We start from the raw sequence: 25,971 nt of genomic DNA, 5'->3' as shown, positions 1-25,971 counted from the left end.
ATGCCTGTTGATTCTTGCTTTAGGAGCTAAAGACCTTACAAGATGATAGTTATGTATATCATCTTCTGGTATTTAAGAAGACCAAACTTAGAATGTATAGTGGTTAACATGCCACAGGCTGGGTACTGAAGTACCCTATAAACTTTCAGTTTTGTGCTATAAAAGGTGACACACATGAGCAGATTACATGTAAAGCCCTTGGGTGCTGTGGTACACTCATTACTATATCGCTGCTCTTACTGTATTAGGAACTGCTGGTACTGGAGATGCTGCATCTGGTATAAAGCCGTGAGTTCCTGCTGCCTGGTCAGTCGTTCCTGGTCCAATTCTCCCTGGGAGTGAAGGGAGGGGGGAAGAAATACCACTGAATAAATTGCAAAGAGCCTAAAAGTCATTTAGCACATATATCTGAAAGCAAAACAAATCCAGACCTTCATTTCCCACTTCACCTTTATGTCCAAAACGCTTAACTATAAAAACTCAGGCATCTTTAAAAACCAAACAGTGCCATCTAGTGGGAGAAGGTGGTTGTCTGCATATAAGAGACTCAACTAAAGTAGGACAGGGTCCTTATTTCAGCTGCTGTCTTCCCCTCCAGCCCTTGAAGCTGAATGTTGAACTGTACTAGTTACTACTGTAACTAAAAAAAAGTATAATTCTCTCAATCTTACAAGTGATTCATAAATTTGGAGGTCATGTAGGAATTACTGAAATGGGACAAACAGAAAGGAATAAAACTATCTAAAGGTTAAAGGAAAGGTTATGGTAGGAATTTTATAATGGCACGTAATGAACACAGAGAACCAGTATGTAAGTATGTCTTCTTAAGATGATGAAAAATTTTAAATTAAAAAGAATATAAAAACTTTGAAAACTGTAACTCTCTACCCCAAAATTAGATTTTCCTATTGCTATTAATACATCATAGTTACAGAAAATAAACTCCAGCAAAACCTTGTTTTTCAGCTTATATTTCAAATAACATGGCAGGAGTTTAAATTTTGAAAAGCTGAAAAATGTATGAAATGTGAAGGGAAAAAGAATGAACTGTGAAGTGTAAGATAACAGAAACACAGCACACCTCCCTTACTTGTGGTTTTACTTTCCAAGGTTTCAGTTACCTGCGGTCAACTGTGGACCAATTAAAAAATTCCAGAAACAAACAATTTGTAAGTTCGAAGCTGCACACCATTCTAAGTAGTGTGATGAATCTCCTGCGGTTCCCACTCCGTCCCTCCTGGGGGCATGTCCTAGGGCATGAATCATCCCTTTGTCCAGCATATCTGCACTGTAGATGCTCCTGCCAGTTAAGTCACTTAATAGCTGTCTTGGTTATCAGATGGGGGGAGGGGGGCCAGTGGCACACCACATTCGTATCTTAGTACATTGTTGTAACTGTTCTATTTTATTATTAGTTACTGTTGTTAATCTCTTACTGTGCCTAATTCGTAAATTAAACTATCATAGGTATGTATGTACAGGAAAAAACATAGTCTATATAGGATTGGGTACTATCTGCGATTTCAGGCATCCACTGGGGGTCCTGGAACGTATCTTCCGTGGATAAGAGGAACTACCATAAAAGTATACGGGTGACATAGACTAAACTTAGGCAAATCTTTAGTGAATAGCTTATATCTTTATTATACACAAATTATAGTTTGGAATAAAATACTTGAAATTCAGGGACATTTTTCTTTCTCGTTAAATACTGAAGCTAGATAGAAGCTATGCTAGGTTAATCTAAAATTTCTACATGAAAACCTAGGTTTCCAGGTATGTTCATCAGCAAGGTGGATTCTTCTCAGTGTACTTCAGGACAAAGGCAATCGCTCACAGGAAGCAGAGTTGCCCCTGGTTTTTCCCCTAAGTGAGTCTGACTGAGGCTTAGCCCTATAACTGCAAGTCAGGAAATAAATGTATGTCAAGTTCCGAGTAAGGAGCTTTCAGCTCAGAAACATCAAGATAAAAACTCATCCCAATTTCAGAGAAGAGAAATAAAACTCAAAGTTGGTATATAAGTTAAATTTATATACAATAGTACACAGTATAATTTTTCTTTGGGTTTACAACAGAAATGTCACAAATAATTCCCCTAACCTAGGAATCTTCACTGCTCTCCAAACTACAGGAGGTCTCAACCCATCTGTGCATTGTGAAATCAATTGCTAGGTCAAGATCAACATCTGTATATTTAGAAAAGGAAAAAAATAGAACAAAATTATGTGCATGGCACAAAATGTTTTGTGGAACTTGTTTCGCATATATATACACACAGAGAAGTGATGTAAAACTCACTTTTGTTTTTTTACTACAGGCCATGGTCAAAAAGTTGGAGAGACACTATTCTCACATATAAACTCCCTTGACTACCAAGGTTGTCTTATTCACCTTCATCTCTTAAGAACCTACCACAAGGCCTGGCACAGGCCCTTGATATGCAGTTGATGAGAAAGTCAGTGGTGATGCCACAATGAAAATCCACTGTTCACACTACAAGTTTCTGACTATGGCTACTTTTGGCTATGGCCAGCACCCTAGCTGGAGACACTCCTGCCTGGAGAAGGAAACGTTAAGGCCCAGATCCAAAGCTCTCCTAAAGGAGCTCTATGGCGACAGGCTCAGGAGCAGCTGCAAGGAGTGAGATTTCCCGTTCAAAGGTGCGCCACTGCCACCATACTACGGGGAGGGGTGACATTTGATCCCATTTTTAGTTATTATAAAATATCAGTACCTAATATTCTTTAAAGTCTTCAAAGTATTCCAAAGCACTGGACTTGTATATTAGCAACACTTGCTTTAAGGTAAACCTCAAATTGAGGAACTTTATGAGTCAGAAGGCAAATGGCGGGCAGGAGGAGGAGAACACACTCCAAGTAAAGGCAACAAGGACTCTCAAGTGCACCGTGCAGGAGCACAGCAGACGAAGGCGAAAGCTCTGACGTGGAAAGGGATGTGCCGAAACATGCCGGACCTGGTAGGCAGGCCAGGATCCGGTGTTGTTCTTCCCTCTACACCTGCTGGAGAGCTACTGAGAGATTCTGTTCCTGAGAGAAAGCAAGTGTGTGCATGAAGGGTGGAGGTGGGGGGGGCATGGGTATTTGAGTTTTGAAAAGATCATTATAGCTAGGTACGCAGTCTCCGATTCAGAATTCCCAGGGCCACTGCAATTACTTTAAAATAACTATAGTTTCCTCATCTTTAGATATAACAGAAGCAAGTGCTCCTGTGTTTAACATGTGTTCTGGGTGAGCTGTGAGGTACTTACCATATGAGGAGGGGGAGCTGGACCAGGAGAGAAGGGAACCCTTCCCCACATTTTCATGATATCACCAAGAGGTTGAAAGCTTTCGTCACATGCTCTCTTCACCAATAAGGACATAGTAAAATAGCCAGCTTGAAACCATTCTGCCATCTCCTGGTTATTGAAGGGACCTATAACAACACCAATTAAAACAGAAGGGCAATAAGAATCCTTTCAGGCTAAAAAGGAAAAAAGTGTTTTCTGGGTCTAATCCTCATTCAAGGTAAACCCGTTTCAGGTGGAACCCTTCAAATAGTCTGTAAGATAATTAAACTTATCTCCAAAGGTGGTAAACAGGCTTCTAATATAATACAACAGAAATGATTTTGAAATAGGCCCTATGTCTACAAATCCCAGATTCTCAGCAGTGCTTTAGTTAGTTTTAAGGAACGCAACTGTCTCTATCTCACTCAGTCCCTAGTATATAAATAAAACTGAAAAGAGTTGGTTGTTCTTAGACTTTGTATCCACTTAAGCACAGAGAATAGAAACATGCAGGGCTGAATGCTGTGCTTCCTGCTTTTTATTTTCTGCCAGAGATTACACAACCAAAATCCACAATTATAGGTGAAGACTTCAACATCCCTCTTTCAACAATTGATAGAACTAGACAGAAAATCAACAAGACCATCACCCAACAAGATCTGACACTCATAGACTACTCCAAAGACAGTAAAGTATAAAGAATAATCAATTAAATTAAGACAAATTATAATTCATTTACCCAGGTAAGACTAAATCTGGCTTTGGGTAAGGGTTTGAAAAAAACTAACATTCTCTAGATGTTTTATAATAAGAAATAATCAAATATGTTATACACAAAATTAACAAATACACTCTGTTCAGTAATCATTCATTTATTCAGTCACCAAATATTTACTGACAACCAATTATGGGAATACAGCGGTAAACAAAACAAAGTCCTGGATCTTTCACTTCCAGGAAGATGGAATAGATGTATTTTTCCTGCTCCTCCTGATAAATACAACTAAAACCCCTGGCACATTATATATAAGACAAATAAAGGAGGACTCTGAAATTTGGTGGGAGAAGAAGGCAGACTGACTCAGGGCCTTGGGGCTTGAGGAACCACGAGGTGGTCAAAGCCCTGGGTTTTCATTTTACTTTATATATCCCAGATTTGGAGCTGAGGAACCCAGCAACATCAAACATGACCCAATTAGATACTGTCTACAAGAAAGTATTTCAAATATAACAACAGAGGGAGGTAAGTCACAGAATACAAAAGGATGTACCATGCAAAGATTAATCAAAAGCTAGAGTGGCTATATTAGTATTTGATAAAGTAGACTTCAGAGCAAAGAAAATTAGAGACAGGGACATTACATAATAAAGGGTCAATCACCAAGAAGACATAGTAATTGTAAAGGTACAAGCACCAAAGCTGCAAAATTGTGCAGCAAAATCTTGTAGCTGAAAGAGAACAGACAAACCCACAATTGTGGCTGAAGACTTCAACACCCCTCTCAACAACTGCTAGAACTAGACAGAAAACCAACAAGATTACAAAACTCAACAACACCATCAACTAACAAGATCTAACTGACATTTACAGAATACTCCAAAAATAGAAAAATACACATTCAAGTACCACATAACATACAGCAAAACAGACTATAAATAATTTTTTTTATAATTAAACTTCTTTATTTATTTTAAGTGTGTTCCAGGACCTATCAGCTCCGAGTCAAGCAGTTGCTTCAATCTAGTTGTGGAGAGCGCAGCTCACACTGGCCCATGCAGGGATCGAACCGGCAACCCTGGTGTTACGAGCATCGTGCTCTAACCAACTGAGCTAACGGGCTGCCCCTCATTTTTAAAAATTGAAATCATATACAGTGTGTTTTTCAACCACAATAGAATCAAACCAGAACTCATACACAGAAAGATAACAGGAAAATCTCCACTTGAAAACTAAACAACACATTTCTAAATAATCCATAGGTTAAAAATGTAAGACTCAAGGGAAATTAAAAAACAAAACATAACAAACAAACAATGAACTGAACGAAAATATGTATGTCAAATTTTGTGGTACGCAGTTAAAGAAGTGCTGAGAGAAATTTACAGTAATAAATGCTTACATTAGAAGAGAGGAAAAGGCTCAAATAATATAAGCTGTCACTTTAAGGGCCTAGAAAAAGAAGAACAAAATAAACCCTAAGATATAGAAGGAAAGAAATAATAAAGAGTAGAAATCAATAATATTGAAAATAAAAACAATAGCGAAAAAATCAATGAAACATGCTGATCTTTTGAAAAGATCAGTAAAATTAACAAATCGCTAACAAGATTGGCAAACAGAAAAAGAGGGCTGAACAAATTACCAATATAAGGAATGAAACAGGGTGAGCTATCACTACAGAACCTGCGGACATCAAAAAGATAACAAGGGAATACTATCACAAAGGTAAGGGAATAATAAGGAAATACTCTACGCACACAAATTTGACATTTTAGATAAAATGGACCAATTCATCAAAAAACAAACTACCACAATTCGCCCATATTAAACAGATAATTTCAAATAGCCCTAAACTATTAAGGACTTTGAATTTGCAATTTCTAAATTCCCAAAAAAGAAGTCTCCAGATGGTTTCCCTGGAGAATTCCACGAAACATTTCAAGAAGAATCAATACCAATTCTAAAGAATCTTTTTGCAGAAAACAGAAGGGCAGGAAATAATTTCCAGATCCCTTAATGAAGCTAGTACTACCCTGATACCAAAACCAGAAAATGAGAGTAAAACAAAACAGAACAAAAATACTACAAAACAACATTCCTTATGAACACAGATAGAAAAACCCTTAATAAAATATTACCCAACAGAATTCAGCAATATATAAAAAGAGTACACATCATGACCAAATGGCATTTATTTCAAGGATGCAAAGCTGGCTCAATATTCAAAAACCAATCAACGTAATAACTCACCATGTTAACTGTCGAAAGAAGAAAATCGTATCAGATCAATCGATGTAGAAAAATATTTGACAAAATCCAATACTCAACCATGATAAAAACTCTCAAAAAACAGGGTACTTCAAATTGATAAATGGCATTTACAAAAACCCAGTAGCTAACATTTCACTTAATATTAAAGACTGAATGTGTTCCCCCAAGATAGGAACACAGGAAAAACAAGGCAAGTATACCTGCTCTCATCCCTTTTATTCAACACAGTGTTGGAATAGCCAAGAAAGGCAACAAAAAGAAATAAAAGGCATATAGATTGGAAATGAAAAAATAAAACTGTCCTCATTTGTAAATAACAAATAATGTTATTTAGAAAATCCTATGGAATCTAACAAAAAACAACTCTTAGAACTAATAAGTAAGCTCAGCAAGATCACAGGGTAAAGATAAACATCCAACATTCACTTCTATATAGTAGCAATGACCACATAGATACTGAAATACAATAAACTTGTAATTGCTCAAAAACAATACTTAGGTGAAAATCTAATAAAACGTATAGAATCTATGCTGAAAACTACACAGAGCTGATGAAAGAAATCAAAGATCTATATAGAGAGATATACCATATCATATTCATGGATTGGAAGACTCAACATGGTAAAGAGGTTGAATCTCTTCAAAATGATATAGAGGTTTAGCATAATTCCTATTAAAATCTCAGCAAGATTTTTGCTAAACACAGACAAGATTATTCTAACATTTCTATGGAAAGGCAAAAGAACTAGAAAAGCTAAAAACGATTTTGAAAAGAAAAATAAATCAGGAGGAATCAGTCAACCCAATTTCAACACTTATATAGCTAGTAATCAAGACTGCGGTATTGGTGGAGGGACAAATACATAGATCAAAGGAACAGAATGAATGAATCCAGAAACAGACCAACACAAACATGCTCAACTGAATTTTGACAAAGGTGCAAAAACAATCCAAGAGAGGACCTGTTCAACAAAAGGTCCAGGACCAACTGGTCATCCATAGGCAAAAAAAGTAAACCTTCATCTAGGTCCTATAACTTATACAAAAATGAAGTGCAAATGGATCACAGACTTAAATGTAAAACATAAAACAGTAAATTTTTTCGGGGGGGGGGGGGAATATAGAGGAAAAAAAATCTTTGGGATCTGAAGCTAGGCAAAGTGTTCTTCTTAGACTTAATACCAAAAGCACAATCCATAAAAGAAAAAAAAAAAAATCGGTCAACTGGACTTCCTTAAAATTTAAAACTTTTGCTCTGTGAAAGACTCTTTAGAGAAAATAAAAGATACAGACTGGGAGAAAATATTTGCAAACCATGTATCTAACAAAGGAGTAGTATCTAGACTATATAAAGAACTCTCAAAACTCAAAAGTGAAAATAGCAAACAATCCAATTATACCATGAGAAAAAAAATGAAGACACATTTTACTGAAGAGGATAAATAGCTAATAGGCACATAAAAAGATGTTCAACATCATTAGCCATTAGGGAAATGCAAATTAAAAACTACAGTGAGATATCAACATATGCAACATCAACAAATACTGTCAAGGATATAGACAAACTGGATCACTCATAGATTGCTGGTGGGAATACAAATGGTACAGCCCCTCTGAAAAACAGTTTGGTGATTTCTTAAAAAAACTAAACATGTAATCACCATACAACCCAGCAATTGCACTCCTGAAGATTTACCTCAGGAGGAGTGAAGACTTATGTTCACATAAAAACCAATCCATGAATGTTTTATAGTTTTATTAAACACCCAAAATGTGGAACCCAGATGCCCTTCATGAGTAAAAGGTTAAACAAACTATGATAGATCCATATCACGGAATACTACTACTCAGTCAATTAAAAAAAAACAAAAAACTATTGATATATGCAACAACCTGGATAAATCTCCAGAGAATTATGCTGACTGAAAAAATCCACGCCCAAGAGGTTCCATACTGTATGATTCCATTTATATAATATTCTTGAAATGACAAAATGTAGAAATGGTGAACAGATTAGTGGTTGCCAGGGGTGAATAAGGAGGAGAAGGGGGTGTAAGTGGGAAGGGAATAGTGTGTCTATAAAAGGGCAACATGAGGGATCCCTGTTGAGATGGAAAGGTTCTGAATCTTGTCTGTATCTATGTCAATATCCTGACTGTGATACTGAGCTAGTTTTGCAAGAGGCTACCACTGGGGGAAACTGGGCAAAGGGTACATGGAATCTCTGTATTATTTCTTACAACCACATGTGAAGCAACAATTACTTTAAAGTAAATTTAAACACATAGCACTGCTCTCATGTACCTTACATTCTATAGATCATGAACAAATACAGATATTGCCAGGTAGCAACAGATGCTATGGAGAAGAATAAAGCAGGGAAAAGGGACTGAGAGTGGAAAGGGAGTTATTACGTTGGAGAAAGGTCACAGGATGGCTGTACTTGGTAAAACACTATCATGAAACTGATACTAATACAGTCAACAACCAATTTCAGGTTATGAGCAAAGTATTCGAAAGCAGAAATGAAGAATCAACAAATGTCCTTTAAAGTATTCTCTCCCCATTCTACTTTAACTTACGCACCAAACAAATCTTTTAAGGAATTAGTTTATAATATGGTACTATCTCTTCTCAAACATTTTTAATAGTTCTTTATCATTTATAACATCAACACCACTTCAGCGAAACATTAAGCAAGATTTTCCACGGTTGCTGCCATCACCTTTTTATGGTAAGGAGACTGCAGTAGAGAGGTAAGTAACCCACCTGCCTAGTTAACCAGCTGGGATGCCAGAACGGAGGGGGTCTTAAGCATTCTGCTTACGTCCCTATCATATTACCACTCACATGCGGCCCTGTATTCAAGTTCTTTTCACTGGACTCTCCCTCCCCACACTGAAATCATCAAGTACTATGGGGCTAAGCCGATAAAAATATCTTCTATACATACAGAAAAAGAAAGCCTTTCTACTATTATGCAAATTAACATTAAGCAATCACCATCTTACAGAATCTGGAGGAAATGGCAGACACTGTATTTAAAGAGAATGGAACAACCTACCTTGAATTTCTCCCTGAGGATCTTTGTAATACCACTTCTGCATGGCTTCATGCATCGACGGAATTGAGACTCCCTTAGCTCTGTGCTCTTGCAGTTTTGATGCCAGTCTCTCATCATCTAGTGCACTGTCTTGGAGATAAGCCACCATCTTCTCAGCTTGCTAAGAGAAAAATAAAAAATGCATTGTGAAACAAATGATTCTGCATAATTACTTGTACACATAGAAAAAAAAAAAGTCTGCCTTTTTTGGACCACCTGATCTGTGAAAGGCATTAACCGTGCAAGGAACACATCGTGCAATGCCATGAAATAGGTACTATCCCCATTTTACAGAAGGGGAAACTAAAGCTCAGAGAGGCCAAGGTCTCAAATTATTAAGCAAACCGAACTGAGATTAAAATACCAACTGGATGGATCAAAACCCAGGCTTCTAATCAACATACTTAATAAGAGTAGTTTTTAAACTTATAAGCCATTGGTCAATCCTAAACTGTAAAAACTAAACCTGTAAAAACATGGGTGTTACTAGCACAAAGGCTCAACTAATACAATTACAAATAAAATCTTTCACAAGTTGTAGTAAGACAATGCCCCCTTTCTTCCTTTCTTTAGCATTTCCTGCCACCAACCATCCCACCCAGAAGGAATGGTATTTCTACAGATAATTTCTTCTGCAGAAAGCAAGCTATCATTTACTCTGCACATAAATAATGGTATGTACAATCTTAGGGAAACCGAGAGACATGACTAAGATTTAATATCCTGAGAGTGTGACTATTTTTCCTGTCACACTTCAGGCAAAATACACAGAAGACACAGTGTCCATCCACAGTTGCTTGCATTCGCCATTTTTGGCTAATTGATTCCATTAATTTCCAAAAAGAAAAAAGAAAAGCAAACAGCTAAGGGCAACCTCAGAAGAGCAAAAAACAACCTGACATAATGACTACTACATAGCAGAAACTTAAAAGCATGAAATGATTTGAAAGACAATTACTCACACAAATAAATACTAGATACACAAACAACTTTTCCAGTACATAAGATCTAGCGCACGAAAATTCCATTTTTGATTACTCCTTTAATTGCCTTCCAATTTTTATGGCAGTATCAGAGGAGAGAAAAAGGACTGTCTGATTTTCACCTGCTCCAAATGTTTGAGACCCTCTTCATCATCCGGCTCTGTGGAAACACTGCCTATTCCAGGGGCACCCGCGACCGGCGTTTCGACTGGCCGGAGGGCAGCAGTCGGACTGGGACCAGGTGGTGGAAGTATGAGAAGAGAAGAGGCTGGATCGGAAGGAATCTGTGACAGGGGCTGCTGGACATCAGGAACCATTTCTAGAGGGAAAAAACATAGACAGATGAAAACCCTTTAAAATATAGAGACTCTTATGAAGGATAACTCTGCATTATCACGTTGGGCAGCTTGCTAAATGGGTTCAACAGAAATGTGACCTGTGTCATGAATATGGCAGCTCCTTCCTATGGAGAAGTGTAGTATTTCTCCCTATAATGTCAGAAGTACCGCCATAGAATGACAAAACTGAGGAGTAAAAGGTATCCAAGGGCCTCCAACAGCGCCTACCTGTGTCACTAGAGCATCCACCCAACAGCTGCAGGTCTACCTCCTGCAAACAAACCGCATCAGTCTAATTCCTTCCTTGTCTCATGTCTCCACTTAACAAGGCACTGTAAATCTTCTCAAAGATGTCGTATCTCATCATCGAAAGCATTATTAAAAATATCTGCACTTATCTTAAGTACCTATCTCAAGTCATAATTAATGTAACTCAATACATTACATTTTGTAGGACAATGGAAAACACTTGGAGTCTGTCTACCTGTACCGCGCAGGAAGTTGTTCTCAGTAAGAATAAAGACTGCCAAAGAGGTTGTGTGTTGGCTCTTCAGGAGGAAAGGGGGATGGAAGGAATTCGATACAACTGTGGTTTCCCCTATGAAACCTTGTTTGTTCAATTACAGACAGCGTCTCCAAATTCCTGCCCCTCTCGCTCTTCCCTTCCTTTGCCAATCTAAAAAGACAGTGTACACAAGCTGTCTCCACTTCGCCACCACCCACACCTGCTACACGGTGACTTCCACACCCACCCCTCCAGTAAGTAAAGCTTCTCTCCCCGAGATAAACAGTGACCTCAAGTCCCCACATCCAGTATTTTCCTCATTTTCATCATCCAACCTCTTGGTAGCATCTGACATTATCTACCCAAATCTAAGCTGAAAACGTTCTCCTTCCTTAGTTGTCCTGCACTCACACTTGCCTCTGAAGACTTTTCTCTGGCTCCTCTTTATCCTCTAAAAACAGGAATTACCCAAGGGTCTGTTTTCAGTCCACTTTTCTTTTGACCCCTAACAAGTGTATGTAATTTTGTGAATTTTCCTCCTCTCTGGCCCTGAACTCTTCCCATCGAGCTATAGTCCCTTATTCACAACTGCTCTCTGGCTATCTCTACCTAATTCCTCATCAACATCTCAGAACCCACATTCAAAACTGAATGTATTCTTTCCCCGCCCAATGTGCTCTTCAACTTCTCTCTCTGCTGACGGTACCATAATCCTCTCAGGCACCTCCCTCATCTTTGCTTCTTCCCTGTCCTTGGCCCTAACGTATGAGCCGTGACTACGTTCTACCAATTGCTACTTTGAAACCTCATCTGCCACTATCTCCCTTTACAGGCGCACTGCCTCCATCGTAAGTGACTGCTGAGGAGCCCAGCAGGTCACACTGCAGCCATCTGTCATCACAGCATCAACCCTTCATACAGTTATCAAGTCCATGCTCCAGCCATGTTTGCCACCATTCTCTCTTCACACCTCATACTTCATCTAAATAAAAACAGGAGCTGATTCCTGCCCATGCCTAGGTCAGTCCCACTTCCTCACGTTTGCTCCACTGCTGCCTACTCCTGGAATGCCCTCTCCCATTTTATCCAGCTACACTTACCCCCAAATTCTACATATTATTCCAAGACAAACTCAAAGACATTTGCTTCCTGAAGCATTCTAGGAGTCTGCCAATTGTGAATTCATGTAGTTCTTTTTTGCCCTAGATTATGATATACACATGCTTTATCTCCTCTAAACCCAGAGCTTCAATCTTTAATGCACATCTATGAAGACTCTCAAAGTACACGTGTATTTTAAGTCCATCCTAAAATCTTAGAATAAAGCCCCAGGCATGTACATTCAAGAGAATGAACCACAAGTAATTTGGGGCCATCATAACTGAAAAGTGACTACCACAAATGAAACAGGTCTCCAAATGTACAAGTCACACCCTGCCTGATATCCCGGGGGGGGGGGGGGGGGCAAAACAATGCAGACAAGTGGACACTTTGGTCAGCGTTGTTCAAGCAGTAGTTCGCCATAATCAGAAGTGTCTGGACATTGACGGCAACCATTTTGAGCACCTCTGGTAATTGCAGAGGTCAAGTGTGACTTGTACTCATCTCTTGTTATCGGTATATATTGAGTATTACAATTTTAATAGTTTTCATTTCTTAAAATGTGTATACACTTTTTTGGCACTGGCACCCTCTGTATATAGTAGAGATTCAAATATTTGCTGAATTCATTCATTCAACTTTGTTCACGACATGAAAAACTAAAAAGAAATCCTTGGTTCAAGCCCTCAAAATATTAGTCTATTGGGCAAAAAAAATAAACAGATCTTTATAATATTGTATTACTACATTAGAAGTAGTGCTGGTTGTCTAAGAAACAAGACACCAAAGCTAGCGTGGGAATGTGGGGTGGGAGCGTGTCAAGCACAGACAAGAACACGTGCTAAGCCATAAGTCAGGAGAACAAGGCACATTTTGGAACCTAACAGGCTGTGAGGCTGGTGAATAGCACGAAGGAGTCAGAGACTGGTGCTGACACCACACGGAGGGAGGCAGATGTCAGATCACACAACATCTCATAGGCCACGTTAAATGGGGTGCATTTTCATGGTGAATCAATTAACCCTTCAACACCAGGCATTACAATGTCGTTTTTTAAATATGTACAAGAATAAACATGGAAATGAACATTAATATTGCCTACTAAGGTATATGAGCAATTTGAAATCAATACAGTAATGGTGGAGAATATACTTTAAGCTTATTCTCTAGTAAAGGTGATGGGACTGCCACAGATTCATCCAGCCCTTTTTGGCCTCTTTTGAAACAATGGCATTTTGGTGTGTCATCTGGCACATCTCAGCATAAGAAAGTACCTGTCTGATGTGGGAATCAAATGACTGCAGAGGATCAGTAGCCCAGTCTGCTGGAATGACCAGGGTGGTTATGTCCTAACAACCCAGGAAATGAGATTCCTGAGCTCCATCTTCCTTCCTCTAACTATTTTGGTGAATTCAGGGATGGACACATCTGTGGGAAGCAGTGTTTGACTAGGTTTACCAGTGAAGTAATCTATCCTAGGAACTCACCACTGGAAGTAGTTCTAGAAGGTACAGACAGAAGCCTTTCTTATTGTCATGTGATCACCGGCCCCAGCAGAATCCCAATGCTTGTCACCCTCATAAATACATACCGTCCCCTCTGCTGGGCACTTTGGTAGGCAGACTATTTTCTGTCCGACTCTCTTCTTCAGCTTTTTCTGTTTGTTCAGTTTTGGATTCCTCTTTTCTCTCAAACTGTGGTGCTTCCTGAGCCTGGTGGTCTGAAGGAGTACCTGGTCTAGCAGATGATGTTAAGGTTTGGGGTGTTTCCTCACTAGCTTCTGTAACATGAAGTAATCTTAAATTAACAATTTAGGAAACTTCTGGTTCGATAGTAAAAAAGGTAAAAGACAAAACTGCGCCTCACCAACTCCTATTCTATCTGTCTTCTCTCCCTCTTTCTTATTTGTCTTATCAGGCTCTTTGGCTTCTTCATTATGGCTACCCTCCGAGTCAGAGCACTCATCCCCTTCCTCTACAGGCCGGAAGTCCATCTCCTGCTCTTCTGGAATAGGCTCTTTCTGCACTTTCTGTAGCAAAAAATACAGCCAAAAGTTAACACCATGTTTGGATTTGGTAGAAGGTCAGTGCCTGTCATGCCATTTGAAACACACGTTTTACCTTGAGAGAGAGGAAAGCGCCAGAGGAGTCAAATGTGCCCATCTCCTCTTCGGCATCCTCTAAGCACCACTCTGGTAAACTGTCCCTGTCGTCATCGATGCTGCCACTGCCAGAGCGCACCCTTCGGTAACCCCGTTCATCATCCCGATCTCGAAAATCAAACTCAAACCTTCGCCGTCGTTCCATGTGTTCCCGCCAGCCTGCAGAACGAGGGCCATCTGGGATGAGGAGGGGGACAGAAACCTTAGAGACGTTTTATGACAGCACTGGAAAAAGAAAACCATGGATGGGAATAAAGGAGAGAACTACCACTGAAAAGCAAATTCAAATGGATCAACCTACTAAAGAGAAAATTGGGCAAATTACATGAAGTTCCGAGCTCAGAATATGAATACCATCACTGAGTGACAATAGGTAACTTCATTAAGGACCGAGCTACGACATACTCCAAGGCTTTTAAAGATACATTTAAAACAAATCACTTTTAAAGGACACTTCATTAAAAGTATATATTTTTAATAAGCCTTAGGTATCTGATTGAAATGCTGATTAGCCACTCACATGGCCTAGACTTGCAGCATTGGGTATCTTTCCATACTAAGACCCATGCCTTCCCTTTGGCAGGTCTTCAAGCATTTCTTATCATGGAAATATTCTTTATGGCTAAGACCAGTTCCCTGTGTCAATTCATAATATCAAAACCATCACGCCTACTTGCTAGCACCAAGATCCCTTTTGTAATTCTGACTCCCAACAATAAGTCATGGAATTATAGTACTGACAAATGTCAGAGATTTTATATAGCTTACTACCCTAATTTTATAGTTTAAAAAATCAAAATTCTGACAGCAGAAATAACTAGCAAAGCAGAATTATAATTCATTTCTACACCCTCTCTGGCTTTTTCCACAATAACATGCTTCCTCTTTCCCTTCCTCTCATCTTTTTTATTTTTTTATTTTTTTATCCTCTCATCTCTTAACTCTCCCTAGGGAATTTTTATTTCCATATAACACCCCCAAGGACATTCCTAAACCCACCCTAGCATATTATTATATCCACTATCCAACAAAAAGAGACTGCTTAAGAATAAAAGATCCTAAAGTATTTTTCTAAAAATGAAAGGGAAACTTGTTAAAATGTGACAAACCTGAGTCTAAGAGAGTCTTAAAAAGAGAGGCAGGTTTTAACCTATTTGAATTTTCTATGCTTGACTGCTTTCTCTGTGGGAGATACACAAAGAAATGAGGCCAAAGTGAAATGCTCTTACTGCTGAGGCTCAATTTGCTAAAATGAGCAATCTGAAAATCAAACTGAAAACCAAAGGGCAAAATATTAAAATGTCAAATACAGGTATCTTATCAACCACTCACAAAAGGTAAGGAAACATCATTCCCACACTCCTCACTCACCTTTTACTTTCAACAACAGAACACTATTTACTACCTTCTATGAAAACTAAGGAATTTGATACGCAGATTCCTTAAATGTAACCTAGAGTCATTACTCAAAAGAAGTATTCGTGATCAAGTGCTGAATTCCAGAGCACTCCGTCTGCTACTATCTATTCTAACCCGTCTGTAAGTATGCACCGTGATAGGAATCTATCCTTCTAGGCATCTGGCTCATGTTTCTCTTACTGACTTTCCTAAGTTCAGCTCCCAGAGTAGATGCTCAGCTGCCCTTAATGCTTCCACCTCCATATATACCCAGATGTGAGCCCTACTTTAATAAAAGTATGTCCCATAATTTCATTGTCTTACCAATAGCAAATAAAACTTTATTCATGAAAGTAAATGTAGCAGGTAAGGCACATCTGCAGCTCGTTAGACTGACCACTGCTTTATAGACCTTACATCAGAACTAGTGTGATACTATTTTCACAAGATAAAAATCCGTCAAAATCATTATATTAAAATTTTAATCAAATTCTAATAAAAGATTAACTAAAATCTAAGAAATGTGAAGAGTAACATAACAACGGATATAATCAGACTCAATTTTTAATATGATGGGTTGAAAGAGGAGATATTATTCGTTTCTAAAAAGGCATATTCACAGTGCTTTTCCAGCTCCATATATCTTTATATTCCCCCAAACTATCTTTTAAAACTATATAGATAAAAATTGGGGGGAAATTGTCAAGTTGATGACAAATAAAACTGACATGAAAGCCAAACATTAGGGAGAAAGATTTAGAAAAGATAAGAAAAAGACAATATATATCCAAAATCGTAGTTGTTGGTTGAGGAGGGTCAGTGGTAAAATATGACACTAAACTTTACTTTGTTCAACTCCCTTTAACAGAATCAACATCAGACATTTGGGCTCAGAAACACTGTTCATCTTCCAAAACATTCACCTTGTTTGTTTTTGATCAGCTGGAATTTTTCTTCTCGCTCAGCCCAGATCCTGTCCATTCTCACTGAATGCTTGTTGGGAACATAGTCTACAAACCCTCTGCTTACAGGCAAGCTCAGCAAAAACTGCTGTGATGCCTTGAAGAGAATGATAACATTTGGTTGCCCAGGACACAGACTGATGAGAATTGCCTCGATAACTGTGATGTAAACAATGCCCACTAATGACAGAAAACTCACCCAAGAAACAGTCATAAAGTATCATAACTTCATCCAAAGATTGACTTCACAAAGTTTCTACCTACCCACCACTCCATAAAGCACACTGAATGCCTGTCATAATGTTTACTTACAGCAAGACTAGTGGTTTTGCTAATAACTTGATTTTAAAAAGCAAATGAAAACAGTTTACATTATTATAAGTTCCTCTAATAAAGGTAAGCTCCCTTGGCACATGATTGATAGATAAAATCTTACATTATGCACGTGAAATTCAAAAGACATGTACACATTGTGTATGCGTCAGTTCTGCATGACCCCAAGATTCAAACTAGAGTGGCATCTGATTATCATGAGGCATGGAATCAGCACTTTGGTAGGGAATGAACTTTGACACAAAGCACCAGTGTCTTCAATTACCAGCATATCTAATGTCAGGGAAGAAACAGTTTGAAGCATTCTTCAAAGTCGAACAGAAGAACTTATAAAACCACTAATCGCTACTACTCTCTTTCCTTTTTCTAAAGTTAGAGGGACAAAAAAAATGAACTTGTGATTGTTTTTGACCTGGGTTTAAAGTTTATTCTTCAAATAAGAATAAATCACATTTTCAGGACAAAAAAAAAATTGAAAGAATGAATTCTTTCTTATGCAGGGAAAAAAAAAACATTTTAGGGGGAGCACATGTCCCTAAGAGAGCGTATAATTAATTATACATTTATAAGTTTTAAAGCATGCTAAAAAAAGACTCAAAGACTTAGAGTTAGACAAAACCAAACGAAACTCTCTTCTTGGTTGTGCAGTTAAGAGCAGGTGCTTCCCATTAAACCACACTATTTGCCCCAGAAAAATAAGTGATTTTAATCACTTAGATGTAGGGAATAGATGTAGGGAATTTTTGTTGAAATTTTTTGTAGTAATAAGACTGAGTGATGACATAAATAATGACTCCAGTTGTTTTTTAAAAAAACAGTTTATCTTTTCCACTTGTTCCCTAACCATTTCCACCAAACCCTCAACAGAATTCTTACCAGGACTATGAGGCCGCCACCTCTCGCCATCCCTTCTTGATCCAGCTAGTCGCCAACCTCCCTCTTCATCTTCTCCGTTTTGTTCCTCTCTAAAAATACGCCAATTGTCACTTTCTGATCGTATAAATTCATGCTTTCTTCCCACTGACGTTGGTCCACCTTCCTCAAAATTTGGTCTCCCTATAAATAAAATAAGAAACGTGAGCCTGAGCCAAGAAGGATTTTGAAAATAGACTTGACTGCTCAAATCAAGCTCTTCTGCAAATGTGTGCATTTCAATGTTCAGGTAGAGCAGTAAATAAAATGAGCATATATATTATTAAACACATTTCTTAAAGCTGAATGCTAACAGACTGGGCAATTATTTTTAAATATATATGCTTTGAAAAAAAGGGGCAGGCAATGAAAAGTGAGTCAACTTTCCCCTTACACAAGACCCCCCCCAGTCTTACTCTCCAGGAGTTTCTTACCAAGTCTTCCCAAAACTGTCCACAGCTAGACTTATGCATGTACACATAGACCCCTCATTTGCACTCACGTAACACCACCCTCAGAACGTTATACATGTTGTTTTGTACCCTTGCTATTTTCACTTAACAGTGTAACTTGACAATCTTTCCTTACCAGCACATATTTCTTTCTTTTTTTAAGTCAAACAATATTTTAAATTATATGATGTAACTTAATTTAACCAACTTCTACTGATGATTCTGCCCAAACAGGATATCTGCAAATTTCTCTCCCTCTTTTATTCCAAAACAGATTGTAAACTCAAAGGCAGAGATTGTGAGCTATAATTTTTCATTCACTCTAGCAGGAAGAACATTACAGGCATATAACGAATTGCTTTTGAACAAAATTCAAAGCTAAGCTATGTCTAACCTGATGCAACTGAAGAGCTACATTAACAGTAAAAGATATCCTGGTATACCAAGTAAACTAAATTGGCACTTTCAAAGGACAAGATAATTCTAAACTGTGTAAACAGATTCTTTAATCACCATCCCACATATGCTAATATATATAATTCATAACAGATTATTTAAATTTCACATTAAAGTAGTTGAAAATCCAGAACATACACTGATATCCTCAGTTTATAACAGTAAAAGTTACATATTCACTCACTGACAACCTCAATTCTTTTCATTAAACCATACTGAAAACCGAAAAACAAAATTGTACAGTGGCACCTGAAAACGAAGACATTTTATTTTTTGGTCATCCTCTTATAGTCCATTTAGCATCATGATTCAACATCCTGTTTGCCCAAATGTCTGTTAGGTTGTTATCAGATACTGTTCTTAAGGGATGAAGACTATTTTAAAGGATAAAAGAACTTAGAATGGGAGGAAAAACACTACGCTTTCTTATCACGGCAGGCAGCCTCTAACATTTGTGTAATCTCCCCCACCCCACGTGTGGGCTGGACTTACTGACTCTCCTAACAAACAGAATACAGTAGAAGTGATGAGCTGTCACTTCCAACATGAAGCTTCCCTGCTGGATACTCTCTCTGAGGGAACCTAGCTGCTATGTCATGAGGCAGCTCTGAAAGAACCAGGCCTGCCAACTGCCGCATGAACAAGCCTGGAGGCAGCTGCAACCCCAGTTGAGCCTTGCGGTGACTGCAGCCTCATGAGACACCCAGGCCAGAACCCCCTAGCTGAGCTGCTCCTTCCTGGCCCACAGAAACTGAGATAATCGAGAATCAGTGTTGGCCGTTTTCAGCCACTAAGTTTTGTGGTAACTTGTTACACAGCCATAGATAATAAAAACACTCATTAAACTGATTTAATCTTCATAACAATCCTCAGTATTGGAAAATATTTTTCCCATTTTATAGCTGAGAATATTGAGGCTCAAAAACATAACCCAAGAGAATTGTTCAAAATCATACACTACTATTTAAATGGCACAGATAGGATTCAAAAGTTAATCTTCTGACTCATTCAATAAATATTTATTGCAAGCTAAGTGCAAGTTTTATGGATTCAAGTACAGACATATCCCATATGTCTGGCCTTGGGTTAGAAGGGCTTGAAGACTTTGCAAGCTTTCTTGCTCAGAATTAAAAGGGAATAACCCATTTTACAAAGCACCACATCTATTATGTGATGAAAAAATGTAGGCACACTTATGAAAGAACAAATTTAAAACAAAGAAATCACTAATGTATATAAATTGATAAATGATGGGAAATAGCTTAACCCATGTAATCAATAGATTAACCCATGTAATCAATGAGTTGCAGGATACACGTATGTGCCAGGTACTATACAATGACTTGGGAACATGATAGTTGAACCACTCATTTTCATCTACTTTGACATTAAGCCTTTGAAAATGTAACGAACGGGGGCCGGCCTGGTGGCTCAGGCGGTGAGAGCTCCATGCTCCTAACTCTGAGGGCTGCCGGTTCGATTCCCACATGGGCCAGTTCAATTCCTCAAGTCCCGCAAGGGATGGTGGGCTCCGCCCCCTGCAACTAAGCTTGAACACGGCACCTTGAGCTAAGCTGCCATCCCGGATGGCTCAGTTGTTGGTTGGAGCCCGGGTTCTCAACCACAAGGTTGCCAAGTTCGATTCCTCGACTCCCGCAAGGGATGGTGGGCTGCGCCCCCTGCCAACTAGCAACGGCAACTGGACCTGGAGCTGAGCTGCACCCTCCACAACTAAGACTGGAAGGACAACAACTTGAAGCTGAACGGCACCCTCCACAACTAAGACTGAAAGGACAACTTGACTTGGGGAAAAAAAAATGTAATGAATGTAGAAGCTAAGCAAAATAGCACTAATGACAAAATGCTTAACTCATCAAAATTGGTCATTATAATTCTTCCTAACAGATGATAAACTACAAAAAATATAAGTTATTAAAAATACTAGTAGTCCCTCAATCTAGAACTAGAACTCTATCTGTGGTTAGCTTTTACGTGACTTTATTATTTTTATGTATTACAGTTACAATCAGTATACCTATTTTATAATCTACTTTTCATCTATGATAACAAATACTTCTCTGTGATTATATAGCTTCCAAATAATACAAATGGGTACATACCAAATATACCTTGCTGCTGTAGCATAATCCAGCAGATTATTCCCCACTGCCCCACTGCTTTATAACTAGTTTTTTGAGAACTATAGATAATGAGATAAGAAATACCTGTGTGTACATGTGTTTTGCTTTTTTGAACTATTTCTTCTGAAAAAAACTTCAAAGGGTGAAACTGAAATTACTAGGTCAAAATGACGGACTTCATACATGACATACCTTTTCCCTCCTAAAAAAGGGTCAAGCCACCACACCACTTTGCATTATCGACTTTAAGCGTTGTATCTTTTTAAAGCTTTTACTACTTTAATAGTTATAAAATGGTATACAAATGTGGCTCAAATATGAATTTTTCATATCAAAGATTTTTCCTGTTGTTTACTGACTTTATTTCCCTTAATGTGAATTGTTTGTTTGCATTTTTTAAATAAACTAACAGCTTCTTTACCTTTGTAACTGTCAAGTCCTATACATACTTTTCGTATTAGCACCTAGGAATAAGAAAAATGTAGACAGACTAAGGTCAAAATAAGAAAACTACAGAAAGGAAGAAGTTTGGCTTTCCTACTTACTGAAAACTATCTTGTAATTCTCAACCTGTTGGAAAACCTGCATGTCTAAAGTTTGAATGACTACCTATGCCATTCCTTGTCCCAGAAAGGATTTGAGACAGAAATGTGGAAGATAAAGAAGAGCACAGTACCAAAGAAAGAATGAAGATCTTGGAGTCACTAGACCTGATTTTAAATTCTGGCTCCAATTCTGATCTACACACTTTGAAGAGCGCTTGTGTACACAAGGTGAGGCCACTTGATTGGACACAAACACCAGCCCATGCTAGTTCAAAAATTCTGTAATAAAGGAGTTCAGATTTTGTTACCTAGTGCTTGTTTCCACAAAATAATTCCTTAAAACTGCATTACACTTTTTGATGTATCAAATATTGCATAATGAGTAAGTGCAATAGAAAGATCTAGTTGACAACTTCTCTGGTAAACCAAGGAAAACCAGAATAATGTAATTCTGACAGGCCAAATCTATCCCATCCATATGTAAGTGCCAGGTATGTGGAATTCTACCCTCAGGGGTCACTGCCATTTTCATAAGAGAAGGGTGAAAAAGATCCAAGCACTTTTAAATGGACTTCACACATCTCCTCCCCTACCTTCTAAAAAACTTATTGTTGAAGTATAACATTCTTACCAAAAAGTACACCAATCACAAATGTACAATTCAAAGAGTTTTCATAAAGCAAACACATCCATCCACATAACTACCTCCTACGATTTTTAAAAGCAAGAGAACGTCAGGAGCTCTCGTGTCTTCATGTCCTCCCCATCAGCCTTGCCCACGAGAAGCACTAGTCTGACTTCCAGCCCCAAAGATTAGTTTTCCGTGCTTTTAACCATGTTTATAAAAATGGAACATTCGTTGCTGTCCAGCTTCTTTCCCTGAACACTACAGGACAGGCACGCACACTGTTACCCAGAATCCCAGCTTGCTCTTTGCTGCTGCTCTACAGGACCTCGTAGTAAGGACAGACCAAACATATTCCTCTTCTCTACTGCTCACTTAGGTTGCTTCTACTTTTTGCTATTATGAATTATGGGGCTATGAACATAACATTCTTGGATATGGAATTTGACGAACGTTTACATTTTGTTGGTATTTTCCTAGGAGTGAAATTGCTGGGTCATAAGGTATATTCAACTTTAATAAGTACTACCAAAAATTTTCCCCGAGAAATAGTACTACTTTCTCTACCATTTTTTGCTTGTTTGTTTTACTCAAACCTCTAGTAAACATCAACATGAGTACCTCCTCCACGGACAAACCCAACTGAAGACATAGGACTGAAAATAAAGAAGAGACATAGACATAGCACCTCCGCTCCAGGTCCACAGTGGACACACAATAAATGACTTGATACATTACAGTTGACAAAATACACTGCTGTATCTCTTCAGATCCTCACAATAAACAAACGTGTTAAGTCAAACATTATCATCTCTACTGTTCCCTTGAGGAAAGGGATACCTGGTAGGGGAGTTTCCCAAGGTCACATAGCTGAATAGTGACCAAATCAGAAACAGAATACAGTGTTCAAACTCCTAATCCAGGGTTTACTCACAAATTAACCCATCAGAAGTAGCCAGAAATTCTAGAAAAACTAAAGCAGGAAGAGTTAGATCTGAGATCTAAATCTAATAAGCTTTAAAAGAGCAACAGACATACCATGCATGGAACAAGTTGGGGACAGACTGCCCACATCTCTAAAAGGGGGAAGATGGAACTAAATTTGTTGAATCTTACAGCAGAAACAATATACCCCTGAAAAAAATATTAAGACCAATTTATCCAACATAAAAATTTTACTCTAGAAATTATTTTGAGGAGAAAAAAATAACTTTAAGAACTATCTAATATACATTTTCAATTACTATGAATGTAACTAAAAATTATACTGTATGTAAAAATTGCTCTAAAATATTAAAATAAACCCTTTAGAAACTAACTGATTACAGTAGACTTACATTTGTATAAATTTGGGTGGGGAGTGGAGGTGCCAAAGAAAACTTCACCTGAACAATTTGAGCTAAAAAATAAATACATTTGTATCTTACTGACATAATTTTAGAATAATAGTAAGTATTAAAGTCATTCACAGGCAACTTAGAAGATAATATCTAAAGTTCCTTTCATGTCGAAGAATTCTTCTGGGATTCCACAGTGACCAGGGATAAACGAGTGAGGGGCAGCCCAAGGCCTTTCTCAGCCTTTAAAGTCCAAGTCTCCCTCCTCCTATGGCAATAGCACCACAACAAAGGTGAGTATTCTGGGTGACTTTTTAAAATCTTAACAGATTAATTTGTAAACAAGCTGATTTAAAAGTACATGCAATTGGATAATTTACAAATTAATGCCTGAACCAAATAGTCCTAATCTACAGTCAATAAATGAGCCCCAGGCTACGAATCCTTGAACTGGAAGCACATATTATGTTAGCATGCTTTTTCCTTTTTTCAGGGAAAAGGGTCTAAGGTTTCTGTCAGTCTTAAAGGTACCTATAACGGCCAAAATGTAAAGAAACACAAATGTAAAATGTATTTGTTTTCTATTCAATATAGCAAATATGACCATTTTATGAGCAAACTGTATTATCTGTATAATACATGTTTTTTCTTACATCACAGTAACTGAAACTGTATAAAAAGGTGCTACAATACAAGGTATTACATATCTAAGTATTTTCCCCAGTGGCAATAAATACTTGTTTCTGCTTTCATGTATTAAGTCAGAATAGAATTCTTCTAAAAGTAAAATAAAATAAAAATGCAGTACTGGTTTTAGTCTGGTCTAATTGAGTGGACTTCCTAAGGAGAAAGAGCAGTAAAAGGGCACCTGTGTGCATGTCTGACACACAGCCAAAAACCGTGTTTATGGAAAACTTCAGATGGAGCAAGGAGGCGCTCAGCCAACAAAATCTACAGCTGTGAGACTTGGAACCTACAAGTGCCCCAACTCCAAAAGCAAACGTGGAATTATGGGACAGACTTTGAAGCTTGTTTATGTGCAGATTTTTCTTGCAAGTAACTTTGTATTCCTCTATTCAGATATATACTCTCTGATCAACACTAAAAATATTTTCTAATGCCAGAGAAAACAGTGAAAGGGAATCCCATCCAGGTGTACACATCTACTTCCCCACCCCCACAATTACTTGTAAACAAAACTCTCGGTGGCTAGATGGAGTAGTTTAAATTCTATATCCAGAGATTTGCAATTCCTCTCCCATCCCAAGCCCTGAGGGGCAGCAATCCGCTCCATTGGTTAACATGGGTCCCGAAAACACAGCAGTTCTGGGCTGGAAGGGAGAATCTCTTTGCAAAGTGCCTCCTGGGCTTTGAATGTGCCCCATGTTCCCCCAGTCCTTGTGCTCAGTCTTCCGCTGAGAGGCACCCAGATGCTGCCTGCAACCTCTGGGGAAGGCGACCCGAAGGTGAGCCTGGATGCAGAACTGGAAAGAGAACAGGCACCTTCTAAAGAAAGCTAAGTGGACCATGCAAGAAAGAACACTAGAGAAACCCTAGACACCAGGGCTGACGTCCTGAAATTGGGAGATTCCCTATAAACACTGGCAGGACATTCAACTAAAGGTTTTATTGTTTTCAACTACAGTGTGGAACACTTATGGACTATATACTGAATTACTTCAGCCAGAAAGAAAACCAAACACCCTTGGGGCAGAGAAGTGAATTTAATAGAGAACAACCTCCCTGGTCTGGCACCTTGCTTAATCGTTATGATTTTGAATTAAAAAATCAATCAATCAATGAACAGCAACCTAGCATTTATGTTCATTCATAGAAGAGATGTTTTACAGCCCTCGCCACCTAAAATCACTAATGCTGTGTAGGGCCCACGTGTTTGGGGGTGAAGTTGGCCTATCACCAGTGCCACCTCCGCTAACCTGGCAGCCTGCACCAGAAATGAATGAACAGGCTACGGTAACGGGCACGCTCTGCTCCCGGTGGGCACTCCAGAGCTGGTCTACACTACCCATGCAGTTAGCAGTGAGGAATCACCGGGTACAGGCCATAGCAGACTTTCAAATTACAGAAATGCAGAAACCAGGACACACCTTCACTTGAGACATTTCTTTCTTGATGATCATTCTGTCAAATAATTTTTGCCTCAATATATTCGGAAATGGAGTATATTATGGAAAGAAGCTTCTAAGTTTGGTAAAATCCTTCACTATCTTGTTTGCTATAGTGTCTGTTCAAGACACATGGCAGATACACTTCAGTACCTCTGCTCTCTGAAAGGCAGTGTTACACTGTATTTACTCTGGCTTTCCTCCCCTAATCA

The 25,971-nt window shown here is 38.4% G+C and overlaps 1 protein-coding gene across 3 annotated transcripts in view; it reads right to left on the bottom strand.

Annotated features, from left to right (window-relative positions):
* Positions 1-25,971, bottom strand: part of GIGYF2 (GRB10 interacting GYF protein 2) — a 119,051-nt gene that overhangs the window by 29,937 nt on the left and 63,143 nt on the right. For 2 of the 3 annotated variants that reach the window (XM_019739766.3, XM_019739768.3), the window contains 8 exons: positions 18,042-18,221; positions 14,432-14,649; positions 14,178-14,340; positions 13,903-14,091; positions 10,490-10,686; positions 9,346-9,505; positions 3,269-3,435; positions 241-332 (listed from right to left, as the gene is read on the bottom strand). In XM_019739766.3, coding sequence (XP_019595325.3) covers positions 241-332; positions 3,269-3,435; positions 9,346-9,505; positions 10,490-10,686; positions 13,903-14,091; positions 14,178-14,340; positions 14,432-14,649; positions 18,042-18,221 — 1,366 coding nt within the window. The remainder of the gene's footprint in view (positions 1-240; positions 333-3,268; positions 3,436-9,345; positions 9,506-10,489; positions 10,687-13,902; positions 14,092-14,177; positions 14,341-14,431; positions 14,650-18,041; positions 18,222-25,971) is intronic. The other variant, XM_019739767.3, reaches the window with a different exon arrangement.

Source organism: Rhinolophus sinicus, chromosome 17 (genome assembly GCF_057876585.1).
Source record: "Rhinolophus sinicus isolate RSI-liver-muscle chromosome 17, RSI-T2T, whole genome shotgun sequence".
Classification (NCBI taxonomy): domain Eukaryota; kingdom Metazoa; phylum Chordata; class Mammalia; order Chiroptera; family Rhinolophidae; genus Rhinolophus; species Rhinolophus sinicus.
The sequence above is the reverse complement of the archived record's forward strand: the minus strand, read 5'-3'. Positions and strand labels throughout refer to the sequence as shown.